The sequence below is a fragment of the Cydia pomonella genome, chromosome 4, assembly GCF_033807575.1.
Source record: "Cydia pomonella isolate Wapato2018A chromosome 4, ilCydPomo1, whole genome shotgun sequence".
NCBI classification, from domain to species: Eukaryota; Metazoa; Arthropoda; class Insecta; order Lepidoptera; family Tortricidae; genus Cydia; species Cydia pomonella.
The window spans coordinates 10815269-10831687 of record NC_084706.1 but is presented as its reverse complement, the minus strand read 5'-3'; the positions used below and the strand labels follow the sequence as shown (position 1 = coordinate 10831687).

At 36.0% G+C, this 16419-nt stretch overlaps 1 protein-coding gene across 1 annotated transcript in view; it reads left to right on the top strand.

Moving 5' to 3' along the window:
• Positions 1 to 1173: 1173 nt before the first annotated feature.
• LOC133517070 (nose resistant to fluoxetine protein 6-like) overlaps positions 1174 to 16419 on the top strand; it is a 41481-nt gene continuing 26235 nt past the window's right edge. The window contains exons 1-2 of the mRNA XM_061850214.1: positions 1174 to 1612; positions 14500 to 14708. Coding sequence (XP_061706198.1) covers positions 1189 to 1612; positions 14500 to 14708 — 633 coding nt within the window. The 5' untranslated portion in view covers positions 1174 to 1188. The remainder of the gene's footprint in view (positions 1613 to 14499; positions 14709 to 16419) is intronic.

The following is a 16419-nucleotide window of genomic DNA, read 5'->3' as shown; positions in this document are numbered from 1 at the left end:
ATGTTTTCAATAGTCTAAAAAATCTTAATTCATGGAGTTAATTTTAAATCTTACATAGTCTTACATGGCGTTGTCTTCATTTTGACTTATGTATTTGTATGAAAGGGATAAAACATAATTTAACTAAATCAGGCACGTAAAGTTTTATGAATAAGGGTGTTAGTATATAGTTTCTTGTTGACACTTGTAAAGGCCGCCGAATGAAACAAGTGAGGGAGTGTCATTAGAAACGTCATACTTTTGTTCATAATAAATGGAATTAAATTAATGGCATGGGATAAAATATAGCCGGTCAAAGAAGTTTGTCAGTAAAAAAAGGCGCGAATTTAAAATTTTCGATGGGACGATAACACTTCGCGCGTACATTTTTTTTCAATCGGCGCTTTTTTTCTACTGACGGTAATAGCTTGACAGACTATATTTAGCATGAATTACTTTTTAAAGATAAATGTTTCTTTTGGGAAAAACCTAAAAAGGGACACGTAAATCTAAAGCCCATTGTGCCATATTCAAATTGCTTACCCTGTATAAATATATTAAACTACAGTCCGCGGCATCCGGTCTTAACTGAAACTTAATAATACTCATCGAGACAATTCTAAAAACCTCTTTTTTGGAGAAATCGCGAAACGTCTGGTTGACGTAACTGGTGACCGAAGAGCTGGCGGCTTCCTCGCACAACATATCAGTATTGCGATACAACGAGGAAATGCCGCCAGCATCCTTGGTACAATGCCTCAAGGGCCTATTTTAGATATAAGCGAGTTATAGTAATCATCTGTATATATCCATTATGTATATTGTTATTGTCAATAAATAGATTACAGAAAAAAAAACCCAAACACAATTAGGTTGCGTTGTTTTATCACAGAGTTCCTATGGCTACCTCCTGTCTCCATCATCAGATCAGCTTGATGGTACCATAATATTGCATTATCACCCGACTTACAAAGGTATGCAAATTTTCAGTTTAATCGGAAACCGGGAAGTGGGTCAAATTTAACTTGCAAGATTCCAGGACACACATACAAAGCAAGCAACAAAGATACATACACGTGAAGTTAAATAAAAGCTTGTAAAAACAATCGTTACCACCAAAATTATAATAGTCATTACCACACCACCCCAGCCGTGACATGCGACCTAACTATATTTAATTACACAACAAACTTAAACTATCGTATAAAAATGCCAAACAATAAAAGGATGCTAGTGTCGGTTACGTCGTTAGTGAATAAGGGCTACAGATGTCATAGTCGCGACAAAATAAATAGTTCATTAGTTAAACTCGCGCGCACTGCTGCTGCGATCACTGTTGATACCGACATCGCCATGGCCGCTCGCGGGAGCGTGCTTGTCGCACTAACCTTAATTGTAACTATAGCCTGCGCGCGCGATTGCATAGAACTTACCCTACCAGAGTTTAACGACAGTATTCTAAACAGGACGTTTTTCAATGTCAAGCGGCAAGTTGACAGTGTGGGGGTGCTGGAGCTGTGGGACCGGTTCCCGAGGGTCGTGGTGCCCACCAACGGGACCAGCGAGCTGTGCCGCCGGGATAGCCAATTATACCTGGAGGGCTTGGAGCGCCTGGAACTTTGGGCTTTGAAAAGTACGTCGATTTTTCTATTACTAAGTTTAGTGATGTTAGTAGTGATGTTAAAAATACTGATTGTGAGAGAATAATCTTAAACAATGCATAGGTAATTTAATGCTTATGTAAAATAGGCCAAGGTGTCCAACACAAACCTGCAAGAAAAAATAAAAGGGGACCTAAGTAATTTATGCATTGTTGATACATTAGCAATGATAGTGTTGGTATCTACTTATATTTTCTCATCGTGTTGGGTATTTATTACATTGATCAAACAAAGTGTCACCTTTAAGTTTTCAAAAAACTACCCTACTAAATTAATATTATTCTTTCGGATATCAAGATAACATCAATTCAAACTTTAGTGACAACGTGAGATACAAGCTTTTACTTTACGAAAAAAAAAAACATTTTACTGACATAGGTATTTTTAAATACTTACAGTAGATATGATATGTAGTACGATTGTGGAAGCCATAAAGAATCAGTGCTAGGGCAAAAAAAACAATAAATTGGTGGATTGAATACAAACATTACTTAGAGGCTTCAAATAAATAAAGTACAAAATATCACTTAAGTCAGTTCTTGGCACCGTGGACAGGTGCCCAAGACTGAGCTGCTGGTGCTCAAGAGCTCATTACTCGAGTCGGCAAGCGTATCATATCATATCCCCTTCGTAATCTCTGAAATACTCCAGCCACTTGGATTCCTAACGAAATCGATTTCAAATATTGGTGGCCTTTTATCTACGCTCTACTCACCACATACGGTATAACGATCGAAACGTAGAGGTAAATTAGTTTTGTTCCGTAATACACCTTATTCAGTTTTAATAATATATTATTAAATAATATGCATAGATTACGAGTATACCCGTGTTAATATGCTGATGACTTGTAAATGTATGCAATAGGTTGAATGACATTATGTTACCTAATTGCAAAATTAATGCATACGTAAATAATGCCCATAACAACAGCTATGCAGACTGCGTGTTGGTAATAATGACAATACCGTATTGACCTTGTGATAACACTGATAACTGACGAGCGGCCCGATTCGAACTTAAAGATACGTCAAATATTAGGTCTACTAGATACTCATATTTGACGTATCTTAAAGGTCTTTACCCATCACGCACGGAACAACAGTGTTCCGGAATTTGAGAGGCGTGCGCGGAGCCGAAGCCAACACGTAGAGGCTCCTTTTGACATTTTAATGAGATGTAAGCGGTACACCGAGCGGATGCGGCCCTTGCCCGTGTCATGGAGCTCACGCAGAGGCAGCATCCGCCACGGTGTAAAGACTATTGGAAGCATTGAGTTATTATTACTAAGTATAGAGAAGCTATTCGCTATGTGCACGACTGTCACGCAACCTAGCGTCCGGAAGTCTAGGGAAAACGTCAATGCACTACATGTTATAAAACTACTCCAAAACTAAAAACTACGGAACGGATTTTCATACGACTTTGATCTATCAATAGAGTGATTCTTGGGGAAGGTTTAGGTATATAACCTGTTAAGGTATTGTGTAAATTGGTTGAAATATAACAATGTTGTCGGAAAAAATCACACTGGCTGGGAGCTTTAATCGAAAACGCTGCCTAATCCGTTTGAGCTATGACAACACAATGTATGGTGGGGTTGTCTCTCTTTCATGGGTCTACAAAAAAAGTCCGCGATGTTGAATGTCTATCTTTTAGGCTAACTTACTATACCCATCCCTAACTTTTATAAAAAGATCACATAGTATGTGGCATTTGCAAAGCTATTTACACGGCTACAGTATTAATAATTATCAAATTAAATACGTTATTTATATTAAGCATTTCATACAAATTACAATGGTCCCTTACACCATAAAATTTAAATGAATATTTCAGGAGTAATGGTAAATTAAAGTTTAATTTCGAGCCATATCACTTAACGAAATGCTAAAGACGCAGTTAGTTCTAATTTTTACTACCCTATGCGCTGGGATCGCTTTACTTAAATTGTCGCAATCACAACCTGTACCACGCGACCAAAACGTCGTAAGCGCTGCAAAATTCATGGCGTTTACGCGTTTAGGTCGCGAGATTCACGCTCCGCTTTATAGTTTGATGTCAAAACAACAACAGCTCATGGCGCAAAATACTGGTTCTCTGTGCCGAGAATCGGTATAATAATAATAATCGGGATAAGTAATAATAATAGTTCAGTGACTGGAAGTTGACCGGTTTCAAATCCTGGTAAGGGCATTTATTCGTGTGATGAGCATGGATATTTGTTCCTGAGTCATGGGTGTTTTCTATGTATTAAAGTATTTATAAATATTTATATATTATGTATATCGTTGTCTAAGTACCGTCAACACAGGCCTTGTTGAGCTTACTGTGGGACTTAGTCAATTTGTGTAATAATGTCCTATAATATTTATTTATTTATTTAAAATGAAGTAGGCTATTGGGTGAAAGCGATGGACTAAGTACTGGGCTACGGGATAAAAAAACCGGATGCCTGTTAATAAAAAAACGGTATGCAATTTTATTTCCACCAGACGATACACCCCCCACAAACAGCTAGGGGTAGAGAGATGTCACTGGACTTTAAACATATAGCCAACTCGCCACTTACGTTTTCTCATCTACACTCGAAAACGCAGCTCTCGCGACTCCTACAGAAAATCCTGTCCCACCCACTCCACTTCGGGTAACAGACTTCCTCGGAAGCACTCGGGTACATCGTTTGAGCTAAATAATTGTAAACGTATGAGACGCATGAGATTATGATAGATATTGTGTTTTCATTGAAGCTAGAATAACAATTGCATAATAATTATTAATTTAACAGTAAATGGTTGATTATAATTATGGTTGAATGTATTTAAGCTAATACCTTCAATCGTCTAAAAGAAAATAAACAGTCTGCAACATAAGCTTCAATATTCAAAATATTGCACTAATTACAAGATTCCTAATTCCTATGATCACTTTTATTTTGGGATGCATAATAAATAGTGAAGGATTTGCCACTTAATTTATCAGATCATTTAAATCAATTGCGAAATACCTCCTATAAAAGCCGGTCGGCTTTTTATCATTTGTCACCATGCCTGTCACGCTCTAACAAGTATGTAAGTGCAAAAGTGACCCTGTTAAAAAGCAGTGCTTAGTCGTTACAACACAGTCCAGCTTACCTACTGATTTCAATAAAACCATACTTTAAACAAGATTATTTATTTTTAGCAAAAGAGTATAAGAACTCAACTAACCCATCACCTGTATGCCGGTGATCTTTGCTACACGATATATTATTTATTTAATGTTAATCTTTCCAACTTTATTTATTACCCCATTTATAGGCAAATAGATATTCTGACATCGAAGGTGGGGCCCTATTATATGTATAATGTGGTATTTGAATGTCACCAATCAGAATATTATTCATGATAAGTAAGTAAATAATTATTGTAAAAGGAATTCCCCAATGTTTTTCGTTCTATATGGCAAATGTGAAATGTTTGCTTTTTAATAGTTATTTGTACAATAAGAGAGCAAAGTTTGATATTTCTTCGAGTGCTTGAGTCCCGTGCAAGCGAAAGATTCTATAATAGACACGAGCGTAGTGAGTGAATCTAATGTAGAATCTTGAGCGTAATACGGCGCTCAAAAGCGCACGAGATGTAAATAACTTTGATCTCGCATAGTAAGTACACAAAACTTTTCACATCAGCAGTGAGAACATATTTGGAAGGTAAAAATACAATCTGAAAAATGTAATCCTTCTTCATTACTATTTTACTCATGTTTTCTTAAGGTATTCTAACAATTAAGTTTAATTTAACAAGTAGTAAATAATTAGAACACTAATAATTCGGTAAAAAATAATAATATAAAATTTACATAATATAATTAACATAAGCTGCAAAAATTAAATTAAAGAAAATCCAAAAAAATAAGCACTATAAAAATATCGCACCCACACCTCGAGCGTGGTTGAATGCATGCACTTACTTAGCCACTTCCACGCTCTTTACATCCGCGCAATTCTGTTCGTCTTATCTACTGCGAGCTGACTGCGAGCACGTAAAAGTATGTGCGCTTGCATCGCGCAGCGCGGTACGCTCCTAGCAAAATGCGATTTTGCTCACTGTTTTTAAGCAGCAAATTACCCTTGTTCGAGCTGCTGAGGTGAATTTGTTTTTTTAATCTCTGGATGAAACAATCTATGCCTATAGATATAAAAATCTGCATTTTCTTAATATGAGATAAGAATGGTGTAAAATTGAGTTTTAATAAAATAATAACGTAATTTGTTTAGCAAAAATAACTTTTACGTTGTATGTTTTAAGTACCGATACCTTTGTCATAGTATTAGTTACCTTAAAATCTCAGCTTGAATTGTTATTGACAAGTTATTGATATGATTATGATACGAGCTTGAAACGACTCGCATAACACGCGTCAAGTAGCAACATTTGACAGATCGCTGATAACATAGACCTAAAGTCCCATTTAGACGGTTGAACTTGCATGTAATATTTGACACTAACACTTGCTAACTACAGAGTACAATTATTCAGTCGATTGACCAAACAACGCCATGTAACGAAAATCGCATGCAAGTTCTTGAACCGTGAAAATGGGGCTTAAATGTTATAAACTTGGGGCAAACTTAGGTAACGGACATTTATTGACAACGGGATATTAGCGACACTATGGAGAGTAGAGGTAAGGAGAACAATCTATGTGTATGACAAATTTCCATCAAAAAACCTTATATAGGTGGCGCCACAATACATCGCGAACCAATTATTGACTTGGATTTAAAAAAAATCACTGATAGCACTCTTCACTCCGTGTCCTTGTTCTACCTTAGCGCCACCGGAGAGATTTCGAACTAATATTTACAGCTGCCAGCTGGACACTTTAGCAACAGTTGTCCCATTGTATTTTTTCTTCTTACCTCTACTCTCCATAACCTAATACCCTTAGCAGCGGATATCAATACATCGTCTTTACGCTGGTTTTTTTAGGTAAAAAAAAAAAACATTTAGGCGGTGCGAAACCATGCATGTAATTTTCGTACCCCAGGTATTTGATTGATTTGAAATTAAAAAAATGTAGGCGCGAAGGATCGATTCCCATACAATTAATGAATTTCAAGGGTTTTACTACTATGTTGGGTTGCCAAAGTATGTGTATACCAGATGTCGGTATTGGTTTATTTATTTCATTCGAAACAAGAACAAAGCAAGGTTTATTATTAAAACATGATTGAAGTATTTAATAGATACGAGCATGCATTGTTTTTCAGCTATTATTAAGATGCAATTAATATAAAACGATTAGCTTATTATGGACTATTTAGTTTTGGAAATAAAGTTCTTAAACCATTCAACCAAAAATGAAATAAATTACCACCTTGACGCCCCGAGCGAGCGTTGCTTACCAAGATAAAACATTTTACAATATATTTTTAGTAATGTAACGAATATTGCTTTTACGAATACGAATAATGTACCTACGAACATAACTGACATGGCCACCAACTGCAAATATAACTTTGTCATCAACGAAGTATACCTAGAAAGCCTGACTCAATACAGTGGTAGAATCAGACATGGCGTTCGTGCGAACCGATTCAATTTGAAATTGAATTTATGTAAAAATAATGACATTTTAAACTACGTAACATAATTATGTATATTCCTTTCAATTTTAATTTATGTTGACATTGTACCTACTTGCAAGAAATAAAAGTCTTTTTTAATAATAATTATAAGGTTTTCGGATTATTTCCTTTACTTGTGTTATAAAACATTTCTTCTTCTCTTATTTCATGTTCATTCAAAATTTGTTAACGGGAAGCGTCCAATAAGTTTTTTTTTGAAATGTTGTTTTGTAAATGAAATATATTGACACAAATGAACATACTTTTTATTGCCTTGTCTTATAAATTTGATTTGATTACAGCTTCAAAGGTTAGTAGACCTGAGCATTTGAAATTAATTTTCACTTGATAAGTAACTGAAAGCCTATTGAAAAAAAATAACCAAAATCGCTTGCAAAACGTGTCTTTAATAAGTTTAATATCTGAATTTATTTAATTTTAACCCCCTGTGACAGTTACCTAAACAACGTACTTACGAGCTAAAACCTATACCGCAGGTTATTTTCAGACCCAATTTCTATTTAATAAATCCGAAAGATCTTTATAGAGTAGGTAACTTGACCGTGACGTAATTTTTCTGTATTTCATAGATATTGCGTAGTGGCTAATCGTTTTGACAGTTCGAAAAAGAAACTGATTTTATTTTACGTTACAGGCTGAGCCTAGTTTGGGGATCAATGTACTGCTGCTCTTGCAATGCCAAATTCTTGGAATAAAATAAATATATTCTTATTCTTAAGCAGTCAACTACTCTATAGGCGCTTGGCACACTGGATCCGATTCGCACGCGCTCCGATGTTAGAACGAGACAACGCTATTCGCGACATACCGCTCGCATATCGGAGCGACGTGCGAATCACATCCATTGTGCCAAGCGCCAAATATACACGATGATTTTTAATCGGTGATTAGGAACATTTTTTTCTAACACAGTGATTGATGTAAGTAGATCACGTTGAAGTCGTAGTTACATGGAAACAAACTTGTTTTTTTTAAATCATAATTTTAATTTAGAGATCAATTTTATCCTAAAATCCTTGTCACTGTACCTCCTGTGGGTGAGTATTATATTCTTTGCACTGTACTAATAGATATCTTTGAGTTATAGCCTCTTTACAAAGTTAATGGCGATTGATAATTTATGAGTAATAATAATAACTTGTCATTGTCATAGTCATATGCATAAATAAAGTCATAAGAAGTAAATATTGTATAAGAATGGTAAATTAATCTGTTACAAAAACCATCATGCCTGCACCATATCTGTACTCATATATCGAGCGTTACTATATTGTACGTTTATCAATATATACCAACGAACAGCTGAAGACGAACCCAAGAATTACTCGTATTTCATGAAATTCATCCTAACATACCCATTCCCACACATAATTTGATAAACCGCATGCACCAAAACCCAAAACCTACGTGACTTCGGACAGTTTACAGTTCCAAAACACGCTCAAGCACCCGGCCGATCTCGACGTCATCCTGACGATCTGGATCGACGCATCTTAAGATTCATTGCTCGGAATCCTCGATGGAACACTAGGCAAGCCGCGAGAAGATTTCGTGTAAGTCAATCCTTCGTGTGGCGGCTTCTTAACTCATCAGATTTACATGCCTTTCATTTTCGGCCAGTGCAAATTATTTTACCAGCAGATTTTGGAGGAAGGATTTAAGTACTTCTCTAATAATTCAGAAATAAGACTTTTTAGTTAAAGTATTCAAGTTATTCTTACGGCTGTTTCGAAAAATATCGCACCATCTAAATGGCCCCATATAACGCTGGGGGAGCCAAGGCATCAGTGTCAGTATTCCAAACACGCCGCCGAAGAGCGTACGCGCCAGGCATTCTACTTATCACTTTTTGAATGACATTTGACATAATGTTATTCAAAGGTCATTGACGCTTCGGGACTTTCTGAAACGACGTGCACTGGATTTCACACATGCCTAGAAAAACAATATATTTTTGTGGATTCAAGCTACAGCTTCGATTTTTTGACCGTGTAATTAATTAATCGTCAAGTACATTCTTTGCACTTTTATTTGGATCGAGACCCTGAATGTAGTGATGCAATGCATACGGTTTCAAGCTAACCTGGTAATGTGCATTGTCACTACTGTTACCAATAGGAATTAACCCCGACTGCTTATATTTTTTTCCTCCCCCCCCCCCCCCCCCCACCTCTCTTTTTTCATTTGCGGGCGCCATTTTCTAAATTTATATAGCCTATCCTAATTTATTTTACAATTCCGACGAATTCAATGACACCTCATATGTTAATACCCGTAGTACCTAAAATGTAAAGCATCATATAGATCGTGTCATCTACTATGACGCGCAGATTTGTCAAATCTAACCTTTAATAACATGATAATAGGACTCACAACACGCGTCTACATACTACATACGAGTATATGTACTTAAATAGTGCTTAAATATTTATTTTTGCCCATTCAAAAGCACGTGTCGATAGTAAATAAAATTCATCATCAAAATCAAAATCATTAAGTCAGAATGGCCGGTGGACCTTTTTCGTTAAATATCTCGTTTTAGGGAGAGGTACACTGGATTCTATTTAAGATACACTGAGGTACAGTTAGCGTCAAATACTTTGTAGCAGTCATCGTGTCCAAATAGTTCGGTACACCATACTAAATATATGGTGTACCGAACTATTTGGCTACTTTGGTTGCTACAAAATATTTGACGCTGACTGTACACCGAAGGTACAATATGTATATAAATATTTCGTTCAAATTTGCTAAGGTCCACCCGCCATCCTGCCGCTCATATTGAACTGTCATGTCATCTGTAGCAACGAAGCATACAGCCTGATAGTAAGCGGCTCCCGTAGCCTATTGACGCCTGGAAGGCCACTAAGGCCAGTTGTCATCGTCACACATTTCACCGTGGTGTCAACCTGACAAACAACAACTGCAATTGGCGGTTAGACACTGTGTTTGTTGCAAAACTGCAAATAATCAATTAAAAACTGTTTAAGTAGGTATTCGTTATTACCATTATGTGTCATTATAGCGCTCGTGCTGAAACACGCACTATTTAGTTTCGAAGACAAAGATTTAACACTTGGTATATAATCAAAATGTCATTTACATTAACACGACAAGTATCTTTACGCGACGAATTGCGTTATAGTACATTGTGCAACGAGGAGGGTAAGTGAAATATTGGATACGAGGGTGGTAAGAATATTGCAAAATAATTGGTATTACACACTCGGCGTTACACACAATGTTTTTCATCATACTTGTGAAGAAAAATCTAAATTTTAAGTGAATAATTCTTAAATACGGTGACATATCAAACATTCGTCCGCCATTTTGTAATTTCTTGATATATAGTACAAACTATTCGAAGGCACAGACTATTCGGCATTCCGCCACGATTGAAAATTATGTAAAAATATTTTTCACCTCAGCAGCTCAAACAAGCCTACTTTTTTCACTCCAGGGAGTGAGACAAGGAAGCTTTTTAATTTAGCGAAGGCCATGAATACAGGAATATTTCTAGAAGCTTTCGTCATAATGATGATGCCTTTCATTCATGAATGTAAATAAATGTGGTTAACTTGATGTTGAATTTTTTTAACCTTTAATATGTTCTCACTACTGAGGAGCAAAGTTATTTTACATCTCGTGTTTTTGAGTCCCGAGTAAGCGAAAGATTCTAAAATTGAATCACGAGCGAATCAACACTCGCAAGAAAAACCAACTTTCCTCTCTTGTTGCACAAATAACTATTAAACGGCTTTTAAATTAATCAAATCAAATAATTTTAAACATAAACAAAAAAAATTATAAACGTCAGTATTTTAAAAGTAAAACTCATTTATGCTACATGGTTTGTATGAATAAGTGATATAATTAAAAAAAAAAGCTATAACTCCCTTGGGAGTTCTAGGTTTTTCTTCCAAAATCCATAACTCTCGCGGAGACGATATACGCCTTTGACCTTCAGCTGCATGAAATAAGGTATTTTTCGAGCAAGTGTGATGAAAGCATATTATACTACATACTAATACTACTACTACTACTGGTGGTTTGTTTTTTTTTACCTACGCGTAAAAATAGCTTCCTACATTACATCTACTCTACTCGACGGAAAATCTATGTAGACCTTACTTTTTTCATCTTAATACTACTGTCAATTACGGATAACAAAGAGTAATATCGTTAAATAGGTCAAACACATTATCTCGCAACGAAGGGCTGTATTTGCCTACTTTAATAAGATATATAGCTTGGCGGAATCTGACGTGGATGCAAATGTTTAATCAAATAAGGTCGGAAGGGCTTTTCGCAAATTACGCCGCTTTTTGGATAAAACTCCGGCCTAACAAGGACGATAACAGGGACTGAAATGTGGATTTTGTAACAATTGTAATAATTAGAAAGCACAGGTACCTAAATAAATAAACAGGTACTTTTTTTTAATAGTACTGGAACATAATTATATACAAAAAAATAAACAGTATCTGTAAGTACTTACCAACAAGTAGTGTTAAGACAACTTAATATTAATTTAAAGTCAGATTTACGAGTAATCAAATATTAGCCTGTATTAAATATCTACACGGTATTTTTAACCGCCTTCAAAAAAAAAGAAGGTTCTCAGTTTGATGTGTTCGTGTTTCGTTACGTGTGTTTGATTCGTGTCATCTTAGGGAAGATGAAAATATTACACGATTAAATGACATACTCACAAGCCAGAACGATGAGGGACAGATCCAGGGCGTTTTCTATTTCGCTGGTTAACTGGTCAATGTTTCAAGTATCCGAAAATGTAAAAACACATTGTTTACATTTATTTAACTACCTACAGAAATAGACTATACTTCGTATTGTAGTTTGTTAGTTTGTTCCTGAATATCAATAGTAATTATTTCACAATACAATTTTACATCATCGCTCAATAATTTGTCTCTATATATATATATATATATATGAATCACAAATGACATAAACAATTTGTGTTAATGGAAAATCTATTTAGCTCGAAAAATCTATTTGTAAGGAATTTCCGTAAAACCGCGTCTAATCGATCACTACTTTTTTCGCCTTTTATTTTTTAAGAAAATCCATAGGGTAAAACTAGGTATAACCAATACTTGAAAAAGCCTGGCACCGTGCTCATGTTAGTACCAAGAGGACATATTTATTATGTAGAAATGTATAATTATTTTTTAATTGAATTTAATAAGCCAAAAGTACTCTCCAGCCTTCATTCAGAGTAGAAATGAAAACTGTCCCCTTCATCATGACGTTAAACCGTACAGCAGACATTCACGGTAAAGTATAAAAGCGCCCATTATAAATTGTTACATTAAAAAACGCAATTATTCCTACTAGTATCCAGCATGATGCGAAACTGTCCATCATAGTAGATAATTAATAAGGCAATTACCCTGTGACAGAGCTACACACCGGTGGCATCTCGCCTTTAAATTCCAAATCGGACTAAGGGCATCAAAACAGCAGTCGGCCAGTCAGTTCATATCCTTGCAATGTTGAGCAGATCGTCGGCATACTTGAACGATGCGTCTTCCACTACGTGGTGGTCACTCAAGAATCTTTTCGTCCAAAGACCCTAAGTTCAGAGACGAATGCGCCTGTAGTTGGGATACTTGGGGCTTGCAACCGGCTCCAAATTGTACAGTAGATCAAATAGGTGCGTCGTATCCGGAACCAGATCCGTAGAATTACATTCTAGTTGGGTCCGGATTGCAAGCCCTGCTCCACTAATTGGTAAGTACATTAAGATGTAAGCGTAAACAAACTGGTGGATTTATGTAATTGGTGACCAGTTTGATTGGTTTTAACGCTAAGGGCAATGTGCCACGCCCACTGTAATTTATAAGTATTCTCGGACCTAAGTCAAATCCAATTTGGGTTTTCTTCAATAATTCATCATTTTTTATTTTTTATTGTAGAAAAAATCCGAATATAGCTTATGTATTTAACTATCTGGCAGTTTTTTATATGACTTTCTTCGGGTACTATTAAAAAAAGTCCAGTATATATTTTTATACATAAAATAAGCGTGATTTCCCCATTTCCCCGCCGGGCACAGATGGGAATAGGCGCTTCATATAAATCATTCCCATTTGTCAGCGCGTCATATATGGCGAAGGTCACGTGAGACAAATGGGAATACCCTGAAATAAGCTATTTTAACACATCGCTTATATTTACCTACTACTATATTTGTAGGTACTGGTTACAGTAATAACATATACTAATCTATGGGTACTAAGATCATGTGAGTTTTTCTTTAAAACGTCTAAGAGTTGTTGCTGATTGTGCTGTGTTGCGTTGCTGTTCTAGAACCCTTTGAGTACAGATTTTCTTTACAACGTTGACACCGCTGATTTTAGGCGTAACCGTAGTGGTAAACGTAAATGGGCACTACCTAAACAGTCTTACTAAAGAAATACATAAAAAGCGGCCAAGTGCGAGTCGGACTCGCCCATGAAGGGTTCCGTACCATTTATGAAGTATTAAAAAAAAACTACTTACTAGATCTCGTTCAAACCTATTTTCGGTGGAAGTTTGCATGGTAATGTATATCATATATTTTTTTTTAGATTTTTCATTCTGTTATTTTAAAGTTACAGGGGGGGGGACCCATTTTTTCACTTTGGAAGTGTCTCTCGCGCAAACTATTCAGTTTAGAAAAAAAATGATATTAGAAACTTCAATATCATTTTTAAAGACCTATCCATAGATACCCCACACGTATGGGTTTGATGAAAAAAGATTTTTTGAGTTTCAATTCTAAGTATGGGGAACCCCCAAAATTTATTGTTTTTTTTTTCTATTTTTGTGTAAAAATCTTAATGCGGTTCATAGAATACATCTACTTACCAAGTTTGAACAGTAGAGCTCTTATAGTTTCAGAAAAAAGTGGCTGTGACATAAACGGACAGACAGACGGACATGACGAATCTATAAGGGTTCCGTTTTTTGCCATTTGGCTACGGAACCCTAAAAACCATTATCAGTGCGTTTTAGAATCGTAACTTGGTATAATATCACACTATTCAATTTGTCTACAGTCTGCATACTAATAACCATCTCTTTTGATATGAAGTAAGTGAGGAGACGCCAAATGAATGACAAGAAATTAAGAATAATTATGTACCTAACTCCAATTAAAATAAATGAGTATAAAGTTATGGCATAACCCAAATCTGTCATTAAACAAACTGTTTGTTCCAGTGTTCGACGCCACAGCAAAACCTCCATCTGGGATTTTGAGCGGGAACGCGAACCAATATGGCGACTTCGACGAATGCCTCGCCATCGACGGAGCAATACGGGGGAAGTACTGCCTTGCCTCGTTAGAAGTCAGTTTGGCGCGACCCGGATACATGCACCTCGACAGGATGATACACAGCGGACACTATCTCAGGAGCAATATTTCTGATGTAAGTACATAAAATCTACGTTTAGTCCATGTTTAGTCGTTATTTTAGATTTAGACCAGTGGTGATTGGACAAAGCAATACGCGGAGTCATTAACACGACTCGCAATATGTCAAGTTAGTATCATATATCGATAAATACAAATCGAAATTAATCACTTTGATGTTGATTTAATCCATAAATATCAGGAGTGAGTAATATAACGCTAAGATAGTTTATTTTCCAAGTAGGCATATTATAATGCGCTTATGAACGTCAAATAAAGCTACTAATGTATAATCTGTTCGGTAAGGACCATACAAAATGTGTATTACACATAGCCAATCTTATTCTAACGCTCTGGTGTGTCAGCGAGACAGAGATATGCACGAATCTGCATCCAATCTAAAACCGCCTACGTAATTATCTTCATGTTCTTTAAATATATTTAACTTTTTAACCGACTTTAGAAACAGGAGGAGGTCATCAATTCGACCTTTTTTGGATGTATTTTATCTCATTCTAAGTGATTCCTGAACCAATTGTTGTTTTTTTTTGTTTGAAAGTACATATATAGTTTCAAGTTGGTCCTATTTTTGTCAACGACCTATGAGGAATTGAGGTAACTCCTCAAATCTCATAATAATATAGCAATTTATGTATTTTCATCGACTAACCAAGCATTTGCAAAACGTGCCATTTGATGAACTGGAACTGCCGTTGAAGACCTGAACGGAATTCTTCTACGACGATAGCCAATTTGTCTATTTCGTTAAGTTTCTTACGCAACAAAGATTTTTAAGCAATATTTGTGTCAAGGTTCAGTTTGAAAATGTTTTTTCTTTTATTTTTAAAGGTATTTTTATGTATATATCTACAAATGTCGTGTCAGCTTTTATAACTACACGGACTAATTAGATGTGACAATGTGAGTTGAGAGGCAATGTAACATATTGATTCAGATGTAGGTAGGTATATTATTAATGTATAATCCGTTTGGTATAAGGACTATACACATAGCCATCTTATACAGTGTTTTGGATCTATTGCTATGCCACGCACGTTTTCTTTGAGATCAGTACACCATAATATTTTGATTTATTGTATATTCATTATACAAACATCATTGTAAACAATATACTCAAAGAATTAAATGATAGACTGTCCATATCAAAATTGGCTGCACTGTGCGTTGCCGACAAGTGAGCTATCCTAGATATAATCCATTACCTGGATGTGGATACTCGTAACACGCAGGCCATACAGGGAGAAACGGTGGTATCGGTTTAGCGGGTTCACTGCATCCTAAGTTGCGGGCAGAGGCTAGTCTAGATGCCTCTCGTCTACGGATCTTATAAATATAACTGAATCAAGTAATTAATGTCATTTATTATCTTCATAAAATAAAAAATACAATCATAAAAAATACTTAAGGACTAAAAATAAACTATCAATAAACTAGTCACATAAAAACTAGTCAAACAACCCACCCCACATCGCTCCCAACGCAAAGGTGCCCATCACGCTCGCTGCGTTTCCGCGTTGAACCGCGATGGACAACCTTTGCGCTAGGAACGACCCGGAGGGGGGTCAAGATCCCTCTCCTATGACGTAATGAGTAATTAATTAAAGTATGCGTACCTACTTATATGACTTTCTCCTCTATTCATTACAATTACTACTTCACACTTGCTAAAACAACCGAATGTCTGACACGTTAAAAAGAGATCCCTT